Source organism: Martes martes, assembly GCF_963455335.1.
Source record: "Martes martes genome assembly, chromosome: 13".
NCBI lineage: Eukaryota > Metazoa > Chordata > Mammalia > Carnivora > Mustelidae > Martes > Martes martes.
The window spans coordinates 47,344,699-47,366,335 of record NC_137901.1 but is presented as its reverse complement, the minus strand read 5'-3'; the positions used below and the strand labels follow the sequence as shown (position 1 = coordinate 47,366,335).

Below are 21,637 nucleotides of genomic sequence, written 5' to 3'. Positions count from 1 at the left end.
TGATTATTTCTCTACGGCTCTCTGCGAGGCAGTGCCATCCAACTCCATGGCTTCAAATACTATCAGTATTCCGACGACTCGCAATTACTACCTCCAGCCTTGTCACTCTTGGTGAGCTTCAGCCCCACATAATCCATCAATGCAGAGGTCACTTCTCCTCGGATTCACATGTCTAAAACGCAGCTCGTGATCTTCACCACTTCCCTGCCAAACTTCTCAAGCCTCTTTGTCTTAGAGAACGGTGCTCAAAATCATCCGGTTGCTGAGAATGGCCACCTCGGGGTCATCCGTGATCCCTTCCTTCCTCCGTCCCAACCCCCTTGAATGAATTTTCCCCACCCCCCCTCAAATGTTAAAGCCATTCAAAAGAGGCTTTCTGACTGCAGTCTAAACTGGGGTCCCCTGTTCCATGCTCACAGCATCCAGGCGCTGGCCGCAGCTCTCCCCTCCCTTACTAAGTCCCACAGGCAGGCTCAATAAACCTGCCGGAGAGACAGGGTAAGCCTTCCCTAGACTAGGGGCAGCCTTGCCCCAGGCGGGCTGCCGGCCGGGCGTAAACCTCCCGGAATGACCTGGGAGCCAGGATCTGCACTCGCTCGGGAAGGCGCAGGCACCAGCGGCGGTGCCAACAACCGCCCTCGGCTCCGCGCGGCTTCCGGGTCACGCCCCCGCCCAGCGACCCGCGCTGGGACTCCGCCCTCCAAGAAAGGGGAGGAGCCTCTCGCGCCGAGCTGGGCGCGGTCGCGGTCGCTAGGCCCCACCGCGGCCCGTCCGCCGTCGCCGGTTTAAGCGCGGAGGCCCGCGGGTCACGTGCCGGACGGGGTGGGGGCGTGGCACCAGGAAGCGGCCTCCGCGCCCGCTCCGATCGCGGTCGCCACCGCCCGGCCCGACTCGCCGCGTCCCCGTGCCGGCGCCGCTCGCCTCGCTCCACGCTGGCGGCCGCCCCCGGACTCCCCGCCGCAGCGGCGGCGCCCGCTATGGGCGAGGAGGACTACTACCTGGAGCTCTGCGACCGGCCGGTGCACTTCGAGAAGGCGAACCCGGTCAACTGCGTCTTTTTCGATGAGGCCAACAAGCAGGTCCGGGCCGGCCCGCGCCCTCCTTCCCGGCGCGGCCCGACGCGCCCCGCCTGCCGTCCCCGGCGCCCCAGGGACGTCCCGCGCGCATCCAGGCCGGGTGCCGGGGTGGGGGCCAGGCCTGGGGCCTCCCCTCGGGTCCCGGCGCCGGAGTGGCGCCACCTCCGGGCTCTTGGGTGGGCCGAGGGACCGGGAGCTACCTCGGCGGGGTCTTTCTCCTCCAAAGTGACAGCTGGGTGGACCCCGAACCTGCGCCGCCCACCCAGCACGCCCTTTGGCCGGTGTGGTCAGCTGTTAGCTCGCCAGCCCTTTCGCGGCGCCTTTGTTATCTTTATTTGTCACTAGTTACCCTTGCAGTCGAGGATTTAGACGTTGAGATTACTCTTACTCTCGGAATTTTGGAAAGGGGAAAAGCAGTGTGAGGAGTAGCAGGGGGAGCTCAAGTGCATCAGGGGCGCCTTTGCCGTACCTGATTAAAGTGTGTAGCCGCGGGGACCCCGGCCCAGTCTCGCGCAGTGGGCTGCACTCGGAAGGGTATAACCTTTTTGGTCTCTACGCTCTTGTCCTTTAAAATTGAGGTGAACACCAGGCATCTGCAGTTTGATAGATACCACGTTAGTTGAGCTGAACCAGGAGTGGGTGTAGTAAAGTAATCGCCTGGAGGCGGGTGAATGTGTCTAAAAGTCTTTCAAAGTTCAGGCCATTAACGTTGCTTCTTTTCCCTCCCAGGTTTTTGCAGTTCGATCAGGTGGAGCTACCGGGGTGGTAGTTAAAGGCCCAGATGACAGGAATCCCATCTCATTTCGGTAACCGTTGACATTCACAGAATAATGGTCATATATGCACATAATGATGTGTTTCTGTTTCTCATTCAGAAGGTGGTTTTAAAAAGTTTGTTCCTTGGCTAAAGTGTATACATGCTTGCAAATCCCTATGCATAGAGAGACTCTGCTGTGCAGTGTTGCTGGGACCTGTTAGTACGTAGTGTCAAAGTGAAGTGTGTAGAGTAGTTCTTTCTTGATTTGGGAATCAAATGCTCCAACATAGGGAACCCACTTCCTGGCACTTGAAATTAGCAAGTCAGTTTACTGATTGTGCTCATTTCTGGCATCCTGGCCAAGGAGGGCCTTCATTTCCTCCTCTGGCCCCAGTCTTTTCAGGCTGTGTGGGAGGTGGAGGAGATTCCTGGTCAGTGTTTCCTATATAATAATCTATATTAAGGAAATCCCAGCTTCCACTAAAGGTGATTGGCTGTCCCTGTTTATGCAAGTTGAACCAGTATAATAATGAATTGCACTTCCTTTCACTTTCAGAAGTATCTGAAATTATCTGGTCTTTAACTCCTGTGATTACAAAAGGGGAAAGTACAGTGTGGGCCCTCAGTTCAGTGGTGACTTAGATTTTTTTGCAGATGGCCCATGCTAATAGAAAACAGTTTTTGAAGTAGAAAACAGATCACTCATTTGTTGGACAAACACTGATTGTAGCCTGTGTGCTAGGCACCGGGCATGTGCAGCCTGGTGCCGTTTTGCAAAACTCCTCCGTTTAGTGTGGGAGACAAGTGTGTGGACACATTCTGTTGATTGTGCAAAGTGCTGTAATGGCACTCTATTCAGAATTTGGGCACACAAAAGAGATGAGACATTTATCTTGGGGTAGGCCAGGAAACAGATGGGGAAGGCCTCCGAGAGGAGGGAGCCTTTGAGCAAAACTTTAAAACTTGAATGGGATGATTCTACATGGGGAAGAGAGTAGGCCTTCCAGGTGGAGAGAACACCGAGTGTAAAAGCGAGCAAGCATGGTGTTTGGGGGAATTCCAGGTCTGTGTAACTGACATCAGGTGTCCTTGCAGGGAAGAGGAGGTGGCAGTTTGGCCCCTGGCCGGAGTCACTTGGACCTTCTGTATTCTGCTATGGAATTAGAGCTTTATCTTCTTTCTGAAAATTTGTAAGATGGGGCATGGCATGATCTCAGCAGTGCTTGGAAGGATCATGCTGTTCACAGCATTGAAGCTTCATTAGTTGGGAGCATATCAGTGTCAGGGATACCACTGAGCGATGATTGCAGTGGTCTGAGCCAGGCATACTAAAGACCAGACTGAAGGCAGAGTAGACTGGTATCTCATGGACACTTAGGAGATGCCTAGGAAAGTCTTGGGTAAGTTCTGATGGTCCTTTGGGTGTGGAAAATGAGAGACCGTGATGATCCAGATTTGGGGGCTTGGTAGGGTTCAAGGAGGAAGATACTGGATTTACCCTCTTTTACATTTTAATTTTATTGGCAAAAATTTTAGCAATTTTGTGTATGTTTAAAAGTTTTATTGTGGGGGCACCTGGGTGGCTCCGTGGGTTAGGGCCTCTGCCTTCGGCTCAGGTCATTATCTCAGGGTCCTGGGATCGAGCCCTGAGTCAGGCTCTCTGCTCAGCGGGGAGCCTGCTTCCCCCCTCTTTCTGCCTGCCTCTCTGCTTGTGATCTCTGTCTGTCAAATAAATAAAATCTTAAAAAAACATAAAAATAAAAGTTTTATTGTGGTAGAATTAACCGCATATATTTAACGTATATAGTTGATGAGTCCTGACGTGCATAACCATCTCCACAATCAAAAGTTGGCTGGCGCTGCTCTGTGATCTGTCCCTTGACTTCCCTTTGTAACGTCTCTTTGAGGTCCTGTAGGTTGGAAAGTAAACAGGAAAGCTTACACTGCTTCACACACACTGTGAGAGCGGTGGGGTGGGGGGGAGGGGGAAGGCGGTAGTGTCTGGAGAAGGTTGCTGTGAGGGTATTACTTATTTATGTCTCAGATGATTCTCATCGGAGAATGCATCTGTTCTTAATTTGTCAGTCATTTGTCAACCACAAAGCTGTAAAGTTCATCAGCAACTTGTTGCCAGTTGGATTTTGTTGTTTGAAGAGAAGTCCTGATAGTTTCAGAAACATAATTTTCAACTTAAGATTTGCTGCTTCCTTGAGTATACAGCTTTGCTCACAGAATGCTAGATGCTAGAATTCGGTTATTAACTTTAATTCATAACATTTTTTTTTTCCTTAAAGAATGGAGGACAAAGGAGAAGTGAAGTGCATTAAGTTTTCCTTAGAAAATAAGATATTGGCTGTTCAGAGGACTTCAAAGACTGTGGTAAGACATATTTTTACTTATTTCAAGTTTTATTTATTTAAGCAATCTCTACACCCAGCGTCGGGCTCGAACCTGTGACTCCGAGATCAAGCCTCACATGCTCTTCCAGCTGAGCCAGGCAGGTGCCCCAGGACATATCTTTAAAAGTAGCATGGAGTAAAGGACATTAGAAGTACATTAGGAAGAGAATGAATTGCAAAAAAGTGTTAAAGGAAGCCTTTATTATTTTAATGCCATGAAAGTTATAGTTCTGTTGCATTATATGTCAATTTGGAATTCTTGAAGAAGGACATTTCAAGGGATAAATACTTATGACCTTAGTTTGTTCTTTCTTTTTTTTAAAATTTATTTATTTGACAGATCACAAGTAGGCAGAGAAGTAGGCAGAGAGTGGGGAGCAGGTTCCCTGCTGAGCGGAGAGCCCGATGCAGGGCTCAATCCCAGGACCCTGAGATCATGACCTGAGCTGAAGGCAGAGGCCTAACCCACTGAGCCACCCAGGCGCCCCTAGTTTGTCCTTTTTGACTTAAAAAATTTTTTTAAGTAATTTGGAGCCTCAGGCATCTTTTGTTTTGATAGCTAGCTATATAAATTATGTGAGGTGTGAGGTGTGTTTTTGGCAACTTGGTGAATTAGCTTTACCTGGAATAGCTCCATTTACTCACTTCTTGCATCTTTGAATGCTTGACCCCCAGCAACAGACGTTCAAAGTTGGAGCACCGTGTGACCTTTTTGCCTTTATAAGTATTCACCATCATCATTTGTAAAGTAGAGTAAAAGCTGTTGGGAAGAGGCAGAATCTGATTCTCTTCTGCCAGGTTTCATTGCTGAAAGTTTTGGAAAGCGTCTTAGAAGATGCAGCAACACGTTTCTCTGAAATCAGTTGATTTTCATTATCAGTTTCTAAACTCTAACTGAATATTTAGATTTTTTTTTAATGGGTTAAATCTTTTTTTTTTTAAGATTTTATTTATTTATTTGACAGACAGAGATCACAAGTAGGCAGAGAGAGAGAGAGGGGAAGCAGGCTCCCCGCCAAGCAGAGAGCCCGATGTGGGGCTCGATCCCAGGACCCTGGGACCATGACCTGAGCTGAAGGCAGAGGCTTTAACCCACTGAGCCACCCAGGCACCCTAGATTTTTTTTTTTAATTGAGTTGTAAGGAGACAGATTGTCCACATTGGTCCTCTTAGTTTTCTTGTCTTTTATAAGTTATTTTCTGATCACTTTAAATTTGTCTTTTGAAAAAAAAGAATAAATGAATTTGCCTTTTGTTGTCTACCAATGTAGGTTGGCAGTATGCTGCTTGATCTAAATTTTCTCCTCGTTTTTTCTTTCTTTTCCTTCCTTCCCTTTTTTTTTTTTTTTTTTTTTAACTTTTCAGGATTTTTCTAATTTTATCCCGGATAGTTCTCAGCTGGAGTACACTCAGGAGTGCAAGGTATGGGCCCGGATCCTTTCCTGGCTGCCGGCCATTTCCGTGTGCAGGTCCCGTGGTGGAGACGCCGTGGGGCGGGGGAATTGCCAGTGCAGGCTTGGAGGCGGGCCATGAGTCACGCTGAGACCTGCTGCGTGTGGGCTCTGGTCTCTGGGTTACAAGCCTGTTTCTCCTACGAGATGGAATCCGGAGGACTCAGTGGGTGACGGGATGTTATACTCAGGTCAGTGTCAGCACTTTGCAAGGCCTGTGCCCTTCTCCCTGTGCCGGCTGCACCTCTGGCTGGGACCCTGGATTCCTCTTGGGAGGTTTTAGGAAGAGGAGTTTTTCCCCCTCTCCTGATGTTTCCTTTCCTTGATTTGGTGTCCCTGTTGTGTCCTTCTTGTTGTGTCTGACCCGGGCTGCTCAGCACTCGCTGAGAACCTTTAGGCCTTTTTTCTTTCCTAGTGCCTGTTGTGCTGCGGCTAAGAGAAAGCCAGCTGTCCTTTGATTCCTTAAGGTAGAAGCTGCAGTTAGTTACGGTTACCGTTCTCCGAAATTTAGGCTTTTCCCTCTGTTCTTGACTGAAGGAATCCAGACTCCGGGGCTTCAGTGAGGTGTTCCAGGTGGAAATCTGGGAACATTGTATTGCTCAAAAGAAAGTTTGATTTGTTAATAAGTAATCAAATCCGGGTAACTTTTAGTTAAGTGATAGAGTATTTTAAGCTTTTTTTTTTTTTTAAAGATTTTATTTATTTATTTAACAGATAGAGATCACAAGTAGGTAGAGAGGCAGGCAGAGAGAGAGAGGAGGAAGCAGGCTCCCTGCTGAGCAGAGAGCCCGATGCAGGGCTCGTGGATCATGACCTGAGCCGAAGGCAGAGGCTTTAACCCACTGAGCCACCCAGGCGCCCCTATTTTAAGCTTTTGAAGAGAGTTATACAAACATTTTTTTATTGAGAAAATTTTTCGTAATTCCTTTTCAGACCAAGAACGCCAACATACTAGGATTCTGCTGGACCAGTTCTACTGAAATTGTCTTCATAACAGATCAAGGAATTGAATTTTACCAGGTATTAAGTTGATCGCTTATGTTCATGGCGTGGGATGTAGGGGGGAAGGTCTGTGATGGCAGTTTGGCAGCCTTTTGAATTCAGTTCTGAATAGACTGAGATTCTAGAGGTTTAGTCTCTTGCTTATTAGGTTTTTATTCTTTTTTCCTAATTACAAGAAATACATGTTTTTTTTACAAAACAGTTAAACATTACCAGGATATGTGGAAGGTAAAAGTCCCCCCATAATCCCTAGAAATAACTGGTATGAAAAGTTCAGTATATATTTCTTTTCATACATATATACAAACTTTTTTATTTTACAAAAACAGGAATGTTCTATGTAAACTTTTGTGGCTGGCTTTTTTTGCATGGTAGTATGTCTTGGATGTGTTGTCCATATTTTATTCTTTTTTTTTAAAAATAATCTTTAAAGTTTTATTTAAGTAATCTCCACCCACCCAACATGGGGCTTGAATTCACGACCTTGGATCAAGAATCACGTGCTCCCTGCACTGAGCCAGCCAGGCGCCCTGTCCATATTTTATTCTGACTGAATAGTATCCTGTTGTGTGGGTGTCCTACAGTTTAGTTTATTCCCTATTGATGAACCTCTGGCTTGTTTTTATGTTTTTGTGATTATAAATTCTGCAAAGAACATGTTTGCAAACATTTCTTTATGTTCTTGGGTGAGGCAGTTCCTGGAATTACAGCATAGGCACCAACTTCCAAAAAACTGAACAGATATTGCTAGATTTCTTTTTTTTTTAATTAAAAACATTTTTTTTTTAGTCTTTAAGTAAGCTCCACACTCCCCGTGTGGCTTGAACTCACAACGCGGAGATCAGGAGTTGCTCGCTCCTCTGAGCCAGCCAGGCGCACCCACACTTTCAGTTTCAATGTAGGAATCTCCATTTCCCATATTTTTGCCAGAACTGCATATATTCTGGGTATTAACCCTTTATCAGATTGATGGTTTGCAGATGTTTCCCATTCCTTTTCACTCTGTTGGCTTGACTTTGCAGCTGCCTCATCAGCTCATAATATGTTCCAACTGCCTGACCTTGAGAAATGCATCTGAGAGCTTTCAGTGGAGCTAATCTGGAGGGTGTTAGGATTCTCTCGGGGTTGAATTTTGTCGACCTCATGAATGCAGTATAATTTAGAATATAGGGATGGAGAAAATACACCTGTGTAAGCAAACTGTGAGATGTTAATGCCACGGGACTTTGCTGTGGGCCCTCATCAGAGCCTTTGTAATGACCACGGGTAAGAAACCACACAGATCTGCACAGGGGGTTGTGTATATATGGTAGTGCGGAGAGGACAGTCACACGGCTTTCTGTTCTCTGTAGTGGGAGAGTGTATGTTCACATCGTCTAGTTGGTCTTCAGCTCTTCAAGAAATAAGTTAAAAAGGATGCTAGATCATCCTTATTTTGTTCTACCCAAACTGTCAAGAGAGCTGGGCCTCCCGACCCTGACTTCCGTGTCATTTCTCGAGCGCAGTGTTCTAGGAGCATTAACGTCTTGGGTCTCTACACCGTGTTCCTTAATGTATCAGAATATTTACAATATATTTGAAACATGCCTTGACTGCAAAATATTAGGTTTGCATGCAGTGTCTCACGAACACGATCATTAGCAAAAGGGAGCTGCTTCCGGGCTCCGTGCTAACTGCTAGGTGGAGGCCAGGAGGAAGGCTGGTGCTGCAGACTGGGCGGTGGCTGATTCCACACGTGGGGCTCTGGGGCTGATGGGTAGGGGTGGGGGAGCGGCGGCATGGCTACTCCTTGCCCTTTGGTGGATGGCACCCGAGAGTGAGAGCGTGGAGGCTCGGACCGGGCCTTGTGGTGACCTGGCCTGCCCGGGCTGTAACTGCCGTAACTGGTGTCTGAGCCTCGTTTTCTCCTTGGTCAGGTGTCCGTGGTGCCCACGTCTCAGGGGCGTGCTGTGAGTAGATGAGCCAGGGTTTGTAAAGCACTGAGCGCCTGGATCAGTAGCTGTAACAAACAAAATCTTTTCAATTTTATTTAGTGGTTTTTCTCCTGCTTTTTATTTTTATTTTTTAAAAGATTTTACTTACTTATTTGACAGAGAGACAGCAAGAGAGGAAACACAAACGGGGGGTAGTGGGAGAGAGAGAAGCAGGCTTCCCGTCAAGCAGGGAGCCCAATTGAGGGCTCCATCCCAGGACCCTGGGATCATGACCTGAGCCGAAGGCAGACGCTTAACCGACTGAGCCACCCAGGCGCCCCTGTTCTGTTTTTTTTCTTTAAAGATTTGTTTATTTTAGAGAGGGTGTGTGCTTGGGGCAGGGGAAGGGGTGGGGGGGTGAGGGGTGTGGAGGGAGAGGAGAAGCAGATTCCCCACGGGACTTGGAGCTCTACCACTTGCAGCTGATCTCAAGACCCAGCGATCACCACCTGAGCAGAAACTGGGAGTTGGACGCTCAGCTGACTGAGGCACCCAGGTGCCCCTGCTTTATATTGTTTTCTTAATTTCCTGTCAGTTGTCTTCCATTTTACTGTTTTAAACTACTCTGTTCCCTGAACTTTGCTTCAGGTGTTACCAGAGAAACGAAATCTGAAACTCCTGAAGAGCCAGAATATCAATGTGAATTGGTACATGTACTGCCCCGAGGGGGCTGTGATCCTGCTGTCTACCACAGTGCTCGGGAATGTGCTGCAGCCCTTTTATTTTCGGGTAAGAGAGAGCCTCTCCTTAGGAAAAGTCCCTCCTCCTCCCCACCCTTCCTCTAACCTCCTAAGGTGTCAAGTACTTCCAAGGGGTAAGTTCCTCCAACCGGTGAGCTCACCACTTCTGACCACTAGAGGGCACACTGTACCCTCCCATCACCTCAAGAAGGACTTCTTGTGTGGGGACAGACCCCAGGGAGTAAAGGCCATGGCAGGACTTTGGAAAGGATGGAGAGGCATAGTGTGTGCGTAGCCTCACTGGTGTTATGTAGGGAATGCTAAAGCATCAGAGGGGTTTAATCGGCTTTTCCTAATAATTTTTTTTTTTTTTTAAGATTTTATTTATGTATTTGACAGACAGATCACAAGTAGACAGAGGCAGGCAGAGAGAGAGAGGAGGAAGCAGGCTCCCTGCTGAGCAGAGAGCCCGATGCGGGGCTCGATCCCAGGACCCTGGGGTCATGACCTGAGCCGAAGGCAGAGGCTTTAACCCACTGAGCCACCTAGGCGCCCCCTAATACTTTTTATCACCTAAACAGGCTGGCACTATGTCGAAGCTGCCCAAATTTGAGATTGAATTACCAGCTGTGCCCAAGTCAACCAAGCTGAACCTTTCTGAGAGAGACATCGCGATGGCAACCATGTATGTCTTTTGAGATAATTCCTTCTTGAAATTGCTTTTGGTGATGGAAGTAGTAGAAGTGCATCGTAAGCCCTGTGGGACTGGCCTTTGACACATGACCAACATGCCCTCTTGCCCTTTCAGTGCCTAGATTTTATGAATATAGAAAACCTGCCATGGGCCTGGCATTCTTTGCTGATTTTACTAGCTTTGTGACCTTAGGGAAGTTTTTCCTAGCCAGATAAAATGAAAACATTGGGCCAGTCTATTTTTTAGGTGTCCTAGTTCTAGAACTTTTTTTAAATTTTTTATTCTGTGAGTAGTTGAAGCTTATCAAGGACTTTCTTTTAGCTGACATATATCCTACTTGCTCTAAAGAAGAACATACTTTTTTATCTAACAAACATGGAACTGAATTACTTAGGTCGGAAGGTATATCTTCATTTGTAAATGCAGGTTATCTCAATTTTTTATACTTCGTTATGGAAGTTTTAAGTTTTTTTTTTAAAGATTTTATTTATTTATTTTACAGACAGAGATCACAAGTAGACAGAGAGGAAGGCAGAGAGAGAGGAGGAAGCAGGCTCCCTACGCGGAGCAGGGAGCCCGATGTGGGGCTCGATCCCAGGACCCTGGGATCATGACCTGAGCCGAAGGCAGAGGCTTTAACCCACTGAGTGCAGGTGCCCGTTATGGAAGTTTTAAACACACAGTTATGAAAACTGATACAAAGAATATCGTATGTACCCCTAACCCTATTCAAAGAGGTCAAAATTTTGTTCCTAAATAACTTCCTAAATAACTTTCTTTGGCCTAAAACAGTGGCTTTGAAGTTTAACATTTTTTAGCAGTTAGAATGCTTTTTTTTTTTTTTAAGGCAATCTTCTGTGGCCTACTGGTTTGGAGAATAGGTACGATGAGAACAGGCCTTGCCCATGAGCAGCAGGGACCCACTCCCTCCACTTTGGTCTCATCCCGGTGGCAGACTGAGTGCAGTGCTGGCCTCCGGAATAGCGGTGCGCATGAGGGAGCTGCTCGAAGCAGCGGTCAGGCTGTGAGGCTTGCAAATGAAGATGATTCTGTTGCCCTAGTATCAAGGAACATACTTACTACATAAACCTTGGAAGATACTGAAAGTTAGAGAAAACGAAAATGGCCTGAGTTTGTCACTCAAGAATAACTATTAACACGTATTGCTTTCTAGTGGTTTTGGACTTTGTGTTTCCTTATAAAGGGTTGCGATTGAGTTAGTTTTGCATTTCCCCGTTTCGCTTTATAATTGGCTTTGTTTTCTTTTCTTTTTTTTTTTAAACTAACTGCACTTTGTAAATATTTTTGTTGGCTGTGAAATACTCCAGTAGTGAATTTGTCGTAATTAACTATGATGGCCTCCTGCTTCAGCGTCTAGAATGGAGGCATTTCAAGTGGCCCAATGTGACATCTGTCTCTCTGTTCTCTAGATATGGACAGCTTTACGTTCTCTTCTTGAGGCATCATTCCCGGACCTCCAATAGTACAGGAGCGGAGGTAGTCCTCTATCACCTACCACGGTATATTTAATGCTGTCCTCGTTCTCCGATTTTAAAATATGAACTAAAGCTTGTCGATCTATTTTTTGACCTTTGTGTTATCCTACAGAGAAGGTGCTTGTAAAAAGATGCACATATTAAAGTTAAATCGGACGGGGAAGTTTGCCCTCAACGTGGTGGATAACCTGGTGGTGGTTCATCATCAGGACACAGAGGTGAGAGTGGTGTGTGCGTTTCTCGTCCATCAGGGTTGCCGAAAAGAATTGTGAAAATTGACAAAACATTCACAACGAAGACTAGAACATGCTTTTCGCACTAAAGCTTTGGTCTTCTGGATACAAATGGGTTTGGTATTCTAGGCAGTTTAGAAAAAAACAGTGATTCCCTTTCTGTTGATTACAGTGAGTGAAAGACTATTCCAGAAAGTAGCACATGAAGATATTCGAGTCTGGCCCAGTTATTTGGTTGACTCAGCTAAGCTGGGAACTTATTGTAGAGCCACAGTCTTACATGAGCGTGTGAGCTTGGTGCTTCCTTTGTGAGGATAGATGATAATACTGAGGGATAATGGTTTTGAGGCTCTGTGGCCCAAGAGAAAGACTGGGACCGGTCCTGCTGTTTTCTGCGAAGTTGGCTGGATATCTGGGCTACTTCTGTCCCATGCCTCCTGCAGGGTGGTGACCCCCTTCTTTTGACTAGTGAAGGTGTTGTGAGTTAAAGTGGAAGAGATCTGCTGGAATCACTTCACTCTTCAGGGTCTGCCCGTCGTCAGCACTAGGAGTGTGGGTGTCTGCGAGAGCATGGGGAGCAGGGTCCCAGAGTTGTGATACCCCAGCACACTCCTCCCTACTCAGAACCAGCCTGCAGGGGTGTGTTGCACACAGACTCTACGCTGATGGGAATGGCAGGATGCGAGAGAATGGAAGGGGCTGGCCGGGTCCATTGTGGCCCGTTTTGGCGTCTGAGTTTTACTTTTCTCTCCACTGTAGACATCGGTGATATTTGACATCAAATTAAGGGGCGAGTTTGATGGCACCGTCACCTTCCACCACCCGGTGCTCCCAGCGCGCTCCATTCAGCCCTACCAGATCCCTGTGGCAGGTAAGGCCACCCCCCTCCCCCTGCCCCCACGATGGTTGGAATGAGGTGGGCACGCAAGGGTTCCCAGGTCCAGGTGCTCTGAGGAGGGGTGATTTTTTTTTTTTAAATGAAAATCCTACTAATCGTATCAGTAGAATTGTGCTGTTGTGAAAAGCACTTTATAAGATATATGAATCTTCTTTTGAAGAAAATGGAATGATTTCACTGAGCTTTCAAAATGGAAAGTTGGGAGGGGCTCCTGGCTGGCTCAGTGGGTAGAGCGTGCGACTCTTTGGGGTCGCAAGTTTGAGCCCTATGTTGGACCTAGAGCCTACTTGAAAAATAAGTAAAACAGAGAGTCAAGATTACCCACTGAAGCTGAGAGATTTTTTCGTTGTTTAATGATTGAATACACCCTCTGTTTTTCGTTTGCCTGTGCTCTGTACCCCTGAGATTAGAAGTGGCTGCTTCTGGCTGTATTTGAACCTGGGGTCACTTTTCCTTGCCTTTCTCCCACATTGTGTGTCATGGCTCCCTAGTAAATACTGCGTTTTCTTCTCACTGGTTAACCCCGGAAGAGCTTAAGGCTGTGCTGCTTTGGTGTTTTGAGATCTGCCCTACACGAGGTGGGAGGAGGAGGAAGTCAGAGAAGAGAGAAGGTCAGGATTTCCGTGAAGGAGAAAGAAACCGTTGGGCTCTTATTTTTACCTTTCCCAGTGTAATTGATTTCAAGCTAGAGCTCACGGGAATAACATTCAGCTCTCTCTTAAAGGAGATCGGAGGGTCCAGTAAGCTGGTTGAAATTTCAGTGCGCACAGCTAGTCAGAAGGGCACATGTTTGGAGCTTCGGTAGCAATGTTTTCTCCTTAAAAGGGATCCCTTTCAAATAGTATTGCAGGCGTGGGCCCTGCCTGCAGTCAGGAGGGGCTCGCACATGTCAGGGAAGATTCCTGTCAGGGAAGATTCCAGTCAGGCTGTGGCTCAGAGGCCAGCAAGAGCTCTGCTTCCAATCTGCCTGTCTCGACTTGTGGATCAGCCGGAAGCTTGATAGCTCTCTGGCAGCACTGGGGGAGGAAGGAGTGAGTTCTTATGTTTGATTAAGTCTTCTGGCTTTCTGTGTTCCTTCCAGCATCTTCCTTTTCTTGAGTTCATAGTGGGAGCATTAGAAGAATAGGTTGTGTCCGGGCACCTGGATGGCTCAGTTGGTTAAGTGTCCCACCCTTGATTTCGGCTCAGGTCATGATCTCAGGTGGTAAGGTCCAGTCCTGAATTGGTCTCCACGCTGAGTGTGGAGCCTGCTTAAGATAACCACCCCCCCACCCAGCCCCATGCGCTCGCTATCTCTCAAAAAAAAAAAAAAAAAAAAAATGGGTTGTGTCAAATGTTTATCTTGTATTTGCCGCTTACTTGGCATGAAGGTAACTGCTGGTGAATTGGAGGGAAAACCACTTCCAGCCATTAAAAACCTTCTGCTCTGTTCCAGTGGTTTGGGACCAATCAGAAGGCAGCCAGGTTCTACCTGGCTAGTTACAATCAAATGCCAGGTGTGATCAAAATAATAGTCCTGACAAAGGTTAATAATTCAAAGGTCCATTGAGTCTTTGGCCTCTGGAGTGTGGGTTGGTAAAGCATCTTTTACAGTTAATGACTGTTTGTCTTGTTTTTCCTGCTAGACTGTAAGCCCCTTGCAGGCTTGTAGCATCTTTGTATCTTGCCCGCCCTGTGCGGTTGCAGGGTGTGCTGGCAGAAAGAGCTTGTTAGGCTGTTTTGAAAGAGGACGCCGGCAAATTTGGGATGAGCCAGCTGCTGTCATTTTTGGTCATATTCCGATAGTGTTTGGAGCTGACTACACGTTAGGATCACCTGGTGGGGGGGGGCGGTGCTTTAAAAGCCAAGGGCATCTGGCTTTCACATGAGAGCAGTTAAGTCCGCATGGTTGGAGGCCAGCGTTGAGGCCCACATGTAAGACCTTCACCCTTGGGTGGTAGATGCAAGTGTTCTTTGTCTTGGCTTATCTGACCCATGGGCCCTTTCCTCTTTTGGGTGGTCTTTTCCAGGCTGCTGATTAAAACCTATCTTCTGATTGTCCCTGGGTAGTGGGAACAGAACTGGGAATGATGTTTAGTTTGCCGGGCTGTATGTCTCTAGTTCACAGAGGGCTGCCCGGCTGACGCACGGGCAGTGTAGCTGGTCATCCTGAGTCCTTGTCACACGGGATTTGATATTGAATCATCCAGGGACATATCTCAGTTCTTTACTGTGTGTGTACAAATGATGATGAATCATTTTTGGTTATTAATGAAGAATTACCAAATCTGAATTCTTGATACTTTTCCCCTTCTTGGGAGGACATTTTCATGGATTGTTCTCGACTTCCCCCTTCCTCCTTATATGGGTTATCAGTGGGACAAGAGCGTTCATTCCTTTGTCATTTAACCACAGTTGAATAAACATGTACCGAAGGCTTTAAAAAGTACTGCATTTCACATCCTAAGCACGGGTATTGGCACGATTTTCTGATGGCATCGTCCTTGCCCACTTGTGTTTTTTTCATTTGCAGGTCCTGCTCCTGTGACCAGCCAGTCTCCTGTCCCGTGCAAACTCTGTATCCTTTACAAAGGCTTTGCCGCTGGGCACGGAAGGGAACCTCTTGCCCCCTTTTATACTGGTGTCTGAGAGAGGTCCTAGGGCCTTGGCCTTTTCAGCTGTGAATGATCTAAAGGCTTGGGAGCCCCCAGGGGAGCTTTCCTCACCACCAAGGGCCAAGGAGCCTCTGCAAGTAGGGGGTGGGGCAGGCAGTGCTGATCAGAACGGGGGGTTTGTCTTTTGTTTTCATCTCTTCCTGGTTTACCACTTCCTATAACATGCAGATTCTTCGTCCTGGATTGTCTTTCAACCCGACATCATCATCAGTGCAAGCCAAGGTGGGTCAGAGGGGGCGGTCGCTAAGTTAGACAGTACTTGTTGGCTTGGGATGACAGGAGTAGCCAGTGCTGTTTTCAAGGTGAATCTGAGAGATGACCACTCCCTTCAACCCCAAAGTGGGAGAATTCTTCACTTTATACTCTCTTTATTATTGTTTTATCCTGAGCATGTTGTTTTTAAAATTAATAGCTAAGAATGGCCATTCCCCTGCTTTTTGCCCATTCCACTCTGTCCATTCTGAAAAGCCAGACCCCGTAGCACGGTGCACAAGACCCTCCCTGCCTGTCCTGACCCCCCCAACCCCACCTCCACACCGCGTGTGCCTGAGCCCTTTTCTGTTCTGGCTACACAGAGAGGTGTGCTCCTGCTTCCCACGGTGCTGGGGAGGCTTCTTCGGGTTGCTAGTTCTCTTCCTGGTAGCCCCCCAGCCCCTGTATCTTCCATTGGAGGACGTCCTGCATCCGTCTTCAGTCATCCATGAACTCTCCTATCTCAGCCCCTGGGATTCTCAGGGCGAGAATCAGCCCTGGTGCCCGTGAGAGCCACTTTTCTCGTCTCCATCTAGCTCTGAGCAGCTGTGGGAGAATTGAGAAGGGGCTCACTCAGATCATATTTAATGCAGTGTTAAATTCTCTTGTGGAACCCCAGTTGAGAAAGGCAGTGTGGATGTTCAGGAAAGTCATGGATCGGTGAATGAGGAATTACAAAATTCCCTTGGGAGCCTCCAGAGTTAACTTTTGACTGAAGAGCTACTGTGGGAGGAACCAAAGTATAGGACCCAGGTTTATGCCACACGTTAACATCTTTTTAAACCTTCAAGGCTAAAAAGGGGGTTAGGTATAGGGATGGAACTGCTCTGAGTCACCCCCATCATTGCCTCCCCACCATTTTGGGAGCTACACCATTGATGCCCCAGTGATCAGAGAGGATCACCTCGGCATAAGAAGCCATTGAGCATGCAGCTGTAGTGTGCCTGTCAGGCCTTCCATCAGGTGCAGCCTGTGTGTCCTAGGCTGCACTTGGTAAGATCAGGGTCGTATCGGTGCTGTGCAGGATTGCCCCCCACCCCCGCCATGAATGTTTCAGGGGAACCACCTTTTGGGCTTTTGTTCTGATTTGCATCCTGTCTGAACTTTGCTGCCTCCTCCACCCAGGCTACCTCTGGAACCTTCAAGTGAAGCTTCAACCCATCGTAAACCTCTTGCCAGATAAAGGAAGACTGATGGACTTTCTCCTCCAGAGAAAGGAGTGCAAGATGGTCATCCTGTCTGTCTGTTCGCAGAGTAAGTGGACCAGTCCTCCCCGCTCAGTCTGATTCCAGGGTTGGGACTGTGCTGCCCACACCTTTCCTTGGGAGCTGGGCCACATTTTTGTGTCTTGTGTACAGCCTCATCCTTCACTTGAAGGGTGGATCATTTAACCCCCCTGGAAAGGCGATGAAATAGCAACGTGACTTGGGGATGAAAGCTAGATAGGATGGTTCCAGGTGAGAGCAACCCAGACGCCGCTGGGGCATCTGAGGGTTAGGGCACTGCCATCCCCAGCCTGAAAACAGACATTTTCCAGAATCCAAGTCCCTCACTACAGAGATCTCTGAGCACTTTCCGCTGAAACCATCCGTAGCTACTTTTTCTAGTCCCCGGGAATGGCTGGTGAGTGAATTCTAGCCTTCAGGTCTCAGAACGATTCCATTTCTCTGGATGCCCACTGGAGGTAGGTTTGCCCTGGTGGCCCTTTGAGGTTAGTTCTTTCTGTCCCAGCAGCACGTTTGTATTCCGAATGGACGTAAACTCGGCTGACCTGTGTGAACGTTCTTTCCAGTGCTGAGTGAGTCCGACAGAGCCACATTACCTGTGATCGCCACGGTTTTTGACAAGCTCAATCATGAGTATAAGAAGTACCTGGACGCAGAGCAGAGCTACACAACGGTAAGCTGTGTGGGCTCCTCTCCGCCCCTCCCCCATGTTTCCTGAGGAGGCAGGACGCCACTGAGGCCTGCGTGCTTGGGGGGCACGGAGGCCACAGTTGGGGGGCAGCGGCTTCATACGTGCAGCCGTTAGCTCGACGCCGTGTGCCACTCCGTGCCTTCACGTTCTGTTGGTTCTGATCTGTGTCGGATCTCACATAGGATCTTAGATCCTTGGTTTTACCCGTTTTATGGATAAGAACACTGGCTTCAGCTGGCGTTACTGTATTCATCCTCCTGCTAAGTCAGAGCCTGGACTTAATAAGAAGTATAATCATTTTGCCCTATTCCCTTTTATAGCTCTTACAGCCTGAAAGGAAAGACAGGCTCACGTCGGCATTCTGTCGGCGTCCTGTCAGCATAGCGATCAAGTATTAGCGCCATGCTCTCACATGGCATGTTTGTCGTGAAGGCCTGGAGACATTCACATGGCTCAGAACCAGGTTCTGCTATGCCGTTAGGATGAGTGGAACAAAGTATTTCACTTCAAGGATCTGATGAGTCCTGAGGCTTAAAACAGAAGCGGTTTTAAGCAATGAGAAACCCAGAACTGCCCTCCCCTTTAGCTCCTAAGGGTAACGGGACTGACACAGGCTGCTGAAGGCCAAGCGACCTTGGAGCGTGTCTGTCCCTGTCCTGTTAGACATGAGGCTGAGCTCTTCCAGAGCCTTCCCGGCCTTGCTGCTGGTCTGCACAGCTGTGGGAAGCAGGAGGGCTGCTCCCCGTGGGTTTCTGTGCACCCCTGCTCCAGCTCCCAGGCTTCCTCAGCCCTAGCCCTTGCTAGTCGGAGCCTCTCGGCCCACTGTAGCTCCGCACGACCTGCGCTGGGCAGACTGCCCTACAGAGTTGGGTGAAGCAGTGCATCATGTCACAAAGCTCTCCCAGTCTGTGGCATTCAGGGAGGGCTTACTTATCACTCGGACATCCAGACAGTTTTATACGTGGTCTTCACTTACCGCAGGATCAGGACTTTATTAAAAAAAAAAGCAGGACGCCATTCTGTTTTTATTAGGTAACAAACATCAGAAAGTCCGTGATTTATTAGGGATTTTAAGGTTAAGAAAATGTGTCTCAAGAGGAAACGGACTTAGTTCCGTTTTAGTTCCGTTCACGAACAGTAACCTGTTTTCAAGACGACCACCTCTGCCTTCCCAAACCCTGACTCAGCCTGCATGGGAGAAATCGTTTTGTCCAAGTACCACGTGCCACCCTCTGCTCCCATTTGAGGCGCACAGGGTCTCGAAATTGAGCCTTCTGGGCTTACCGAGAAGATGGTTCAGGTCACATTTGCCAATGTGTCGTTCAGGCACTAGAAGCCGGGCAGAGCCGGAGCAGTCCGCTTCTCAGGAGGCCGGTGCGGACCCAGGCGGTGATCGATCAGTCCGACATGTATACCCACGTTCTGTCGGTGTTCACGGAGAAGAAGGTGGGCGATGGGGCCCCTGGAGAGCTTGTTTGCGGGGAGCTGAGGAAAGGAGTAGAACTCAGAATGCGATTAGACCAACTGGAGGTATCTCGGATGAAGACCTAGTGCCAGTAGTTTGACTTCCAATACTCAGGCCAGAACGTGACCGTGGATGGGGAAGGTTCTGGATCTGTGCAAAACCAGCAAAACAGAACCGCGGGCCAGATTCGTGTGGAAATGAGGGGTGGAGAAATAAGCTGCAGGCGACCCCCTCATGAGTCCTCGGTGTCTTTAAGACTTTTTTCTTTTCCTCCGTAGGACATGCCTCATAAGTTCGTGATTGCCGTCCTGATGGAGTATATTCGCTCGCTCAACCAGTTTCAGATCACAGTACAGGTACCTTCCAGTCAGCAGGTGTGTCCCAAGTTAGAGGAGCAGGGGCTGTACACCAGACCCAGGATGCGGAGTGACTTTCCCGACACTACAGTATTGTCCTGAGGTCGGAGGAGGGACATTCCGTCAGGTGTCCTGTGGATGCACAGGGGACAGAAATCTGTCCCCTTCCTCGTGGAAACACGTACCCAGCCCTTAGAACAGCTCGGGTCCTGGGCCCCGTAGCCTCTCCTCTGGTGCAGGTGGGGGATTGGGAAATGTGCTGTCCTCCCATCTGTCCTCAGCACTACTTACACGAGCTCGTCATCAAGACGCTGGTCCAGCACAACCTCTTCTACATGCTGCATCAGTTCCTGCAGTACCACGTCCTCAGCGACTCCAAGCCTTTGGTACGTGGCCCCCGTTTCTGTTCGTGGGCTTCAGGACTTCACGTTTAACCTCCTAACGTTTGATGCTGAAGCCAGTTTGAAAATGTGTCTTTCAGGCTTGTTTGCTCTTATCCCTAGAAAGTTTCTACCCTCCTGCCCACCAGCTGTCTCTGGACATGCTGAAGGTAACTCTTGCCACAGCCGCGTTTGGAACTGCATGCCTGTCCGTTCCTGTCGCGGCACTTACAGGACCTCTCTCCCTCCCTCCCAGCGACTGTCCACCGCCAACGACGAAATCGTGGAGGTGCTTCTCTCCAAACACCAGGTGTTGGCCGCCTTGCGGTTCATCCGGGGCATTGGCGGCCACGACAACATTTCTGCACGAAAATTTTTAGATGCCGCAAAGCAGACTGAAGACAACATGCTTTTCTATACTATATTTCGGTTTTTTGAACAGCGAAACCAGCGTTTGCGAGGGAACCCTAACTTCACACCAGGTGAGGCTGTGGCGGCCGTGAGAGCGGGGGGGGGTGAAAGGACTGGCAGGAGCAGGAGCAGGCTGGTGGCCGGGCCTTTCTGGGGGCCCTCCTAAGAACTCCTGGGTCGGCTTTCTTAGAAACAAAATTCCATCTGCCCGTGGAATCTGAATCCTGCTCTGGAACTTGCAGCTAATGCACTTCTGGCGTGGCCCATGCCACTGATCTGGGAATGCTGCTTTCTGAGGAATCAGGGACAAGACGGGAAATGGTGACAGAAACCCGTGACTAAGGCACGTCACATGGCCTGGGGCTTACCACTGTTGGTCTTAGGAAACCTAGGCTAATCTTAGCTCTTTGTCTCCCAAGTTATGAAACCTCAGGCATCTAGCTTCTTTAGGATGGGGAAGGAGCATGTGAGGTTGTGTCAGGCCCCCTAGTAACCTGTGTGGGGTGGCACTGCCAGAACAGGCAAGCCACGCGTGTATCAAAGCAGGTGGCGGTTTGCTGGGGTTGTGAAGGTGCCCAACAGCCCTGGCAGCAGCTGTATAAATAAAAAGGACAACTCAGCAGCTTAGGAAAACAAGTGTTTTATGAAAGAAAATAAGTTAAAACCCCACCGTACATATCTATGAGCTGTGAAGCGTTCATTCTCTTGTTTTCCTCTTTTTGTGCCACATCTGATGAAATCTGTATTTCCTTTATAGGAGAACACTGTGAAGAACATGTTGCTTTTTTCAAACAGGTTTTTGGAGACCAAGCTCTAATGAGGCCTACAACATTCTGAAATCACTTGCTAGGTTGTTTTTTTATATATATATATATATAAAAATGTGTACAAAGTTAATTTATTGCATTAATAAAGCTCTTTAAACTATAAAATGTTATAGTAAAGTGTATCTACAACATCCTCAAGTGTTACTAAAAATATGGTATAGAACTTGTGTGATGGCTTACTCCAAAAACAAAGGAAAAACGTTGCATTGATTGGCCTTTAAAAAGTGTCAGGGAGCAGATCCCACTCAGCCTCGCTAGCATCCCCTCCGCCTGCCCAAGTGAGGGCTCATTCCCCAAGACCGTGGAGGGCCCCTCGGCGTCCTGGAGCAGCCTTCGATTAGGTAATACTGCTTCGCACATAAGCTTGTGGTCCGGAGTCGAAAGCACTAGGGCCGAAGCTGCTGCTGTTCGAGCCTGCTCTCCGCGTCTGCCCTGACAACACAGTAACTGTCCCGCGGTAAGCCCACTGACCCACACAGTTCAAAGTCCCCAGACCTCGCAAGAGGCTAGAAATTTAGGAGCTGTTCTCGCTCTGTACCTTTGTATCGCTCTTGAGTGGCCAAACTTTTGGCTTTATTAATGGATGGGCCTGTGAGGGATTTAAAAAAAAAAAAGAAAAGCCAAAACAAACTTTAGGATTGTTTCTTCAGGAGAAAAGGCAATCGGGTAGTTGTATTACAGTACAAACTTCCTATCTCCCAGAGATTAATACCCGCC

General features: G+C 48.2%; 2 protein-coding genes across 2 annotated transcripts in view; one reads left to right on the top strand and one right to left on the bottom strand.

The window, feature by feature from the left end:
- Positions 1 to 831: 831 nt before the first annotated feature.
- Positions 832 to 21,021, top strand: RMC1 (regulator of MON1-CCZ1). The gene is made up of 20 exons (XM_080821259.1): positions 832 to 1,079; positions 1,806 to 1,882; positions 4,128 to 4,212; positions 5,597 to 5,653; positions 6,616 to 6,702; positions 9,246 to 9,386; positions 9,919 to 10,022; positions 11,462 to 11,551; positions 11,640 to 11,745; positions 12,520 to 12,631; positions 15,171 to 15,215; positions 15,481 to 15,534; positions 16,690 to 16,818; positions 17,357 to 17,463; positions 18,808 to 18,927; positions 19,225 to 19,302; positions 19,584 to 19,688; positions 19,784 to 19,852; positions 19,939 to 20,164; positions 20,851 to 21,021. The coding sequence occupies exons 1-20, from the start codon at positions 978 to 980 to the stop codon at positions 20,928 to 20,930; spliced, it is 1,974 nt and encodes a 657-aa protein (XP_080677385.1). The 5' UTR covers positions 832 to 977; the 3' UTR covers positions 20,931 to 21,021.
- Positions 20,718 to 21,637, bottom strand: part of NPC1 (NPC intracellular cholesterol transporter 1) — a 48,985-nt gene continuing 48,065 nt past the window's right edge. The window contains exon 25 of the mRNA XM_080821258.1: positions 20,718 to 21,509. Coding sequence (XP_080677384.1) covers positions 21,427 to 21,509 — 83 coding nt within the window. The 3' untranslated portion in view covers positions 20,718 to 21,426. The remainder of the gene's footprint in view (positions 21,510 to 21,637) is intronic.

Coding starts and splice junctions, on each gene's coding strand:
- RMC1 (XM_080821259.1), top strand. CDS start 978: ATGGGCGAGGAGGACTACTACCTGGAGCTCTGCGACCGGCCGGTGCAC. Junction 11,552..11,639: donor GTCCTCTATCACCTACCACG/GTATATTTAATG, acceptor GTTATCCTACAG/AGAAGGTGCTTGTAAAAAGA. Junction 19,689..19,783: donor TCAGCGACTCCAAGCCTTTG/GTACGTGGCCCC, acceptor TGTGTCTTTCAG/GCTTGTTTGCTCTTATCCCT.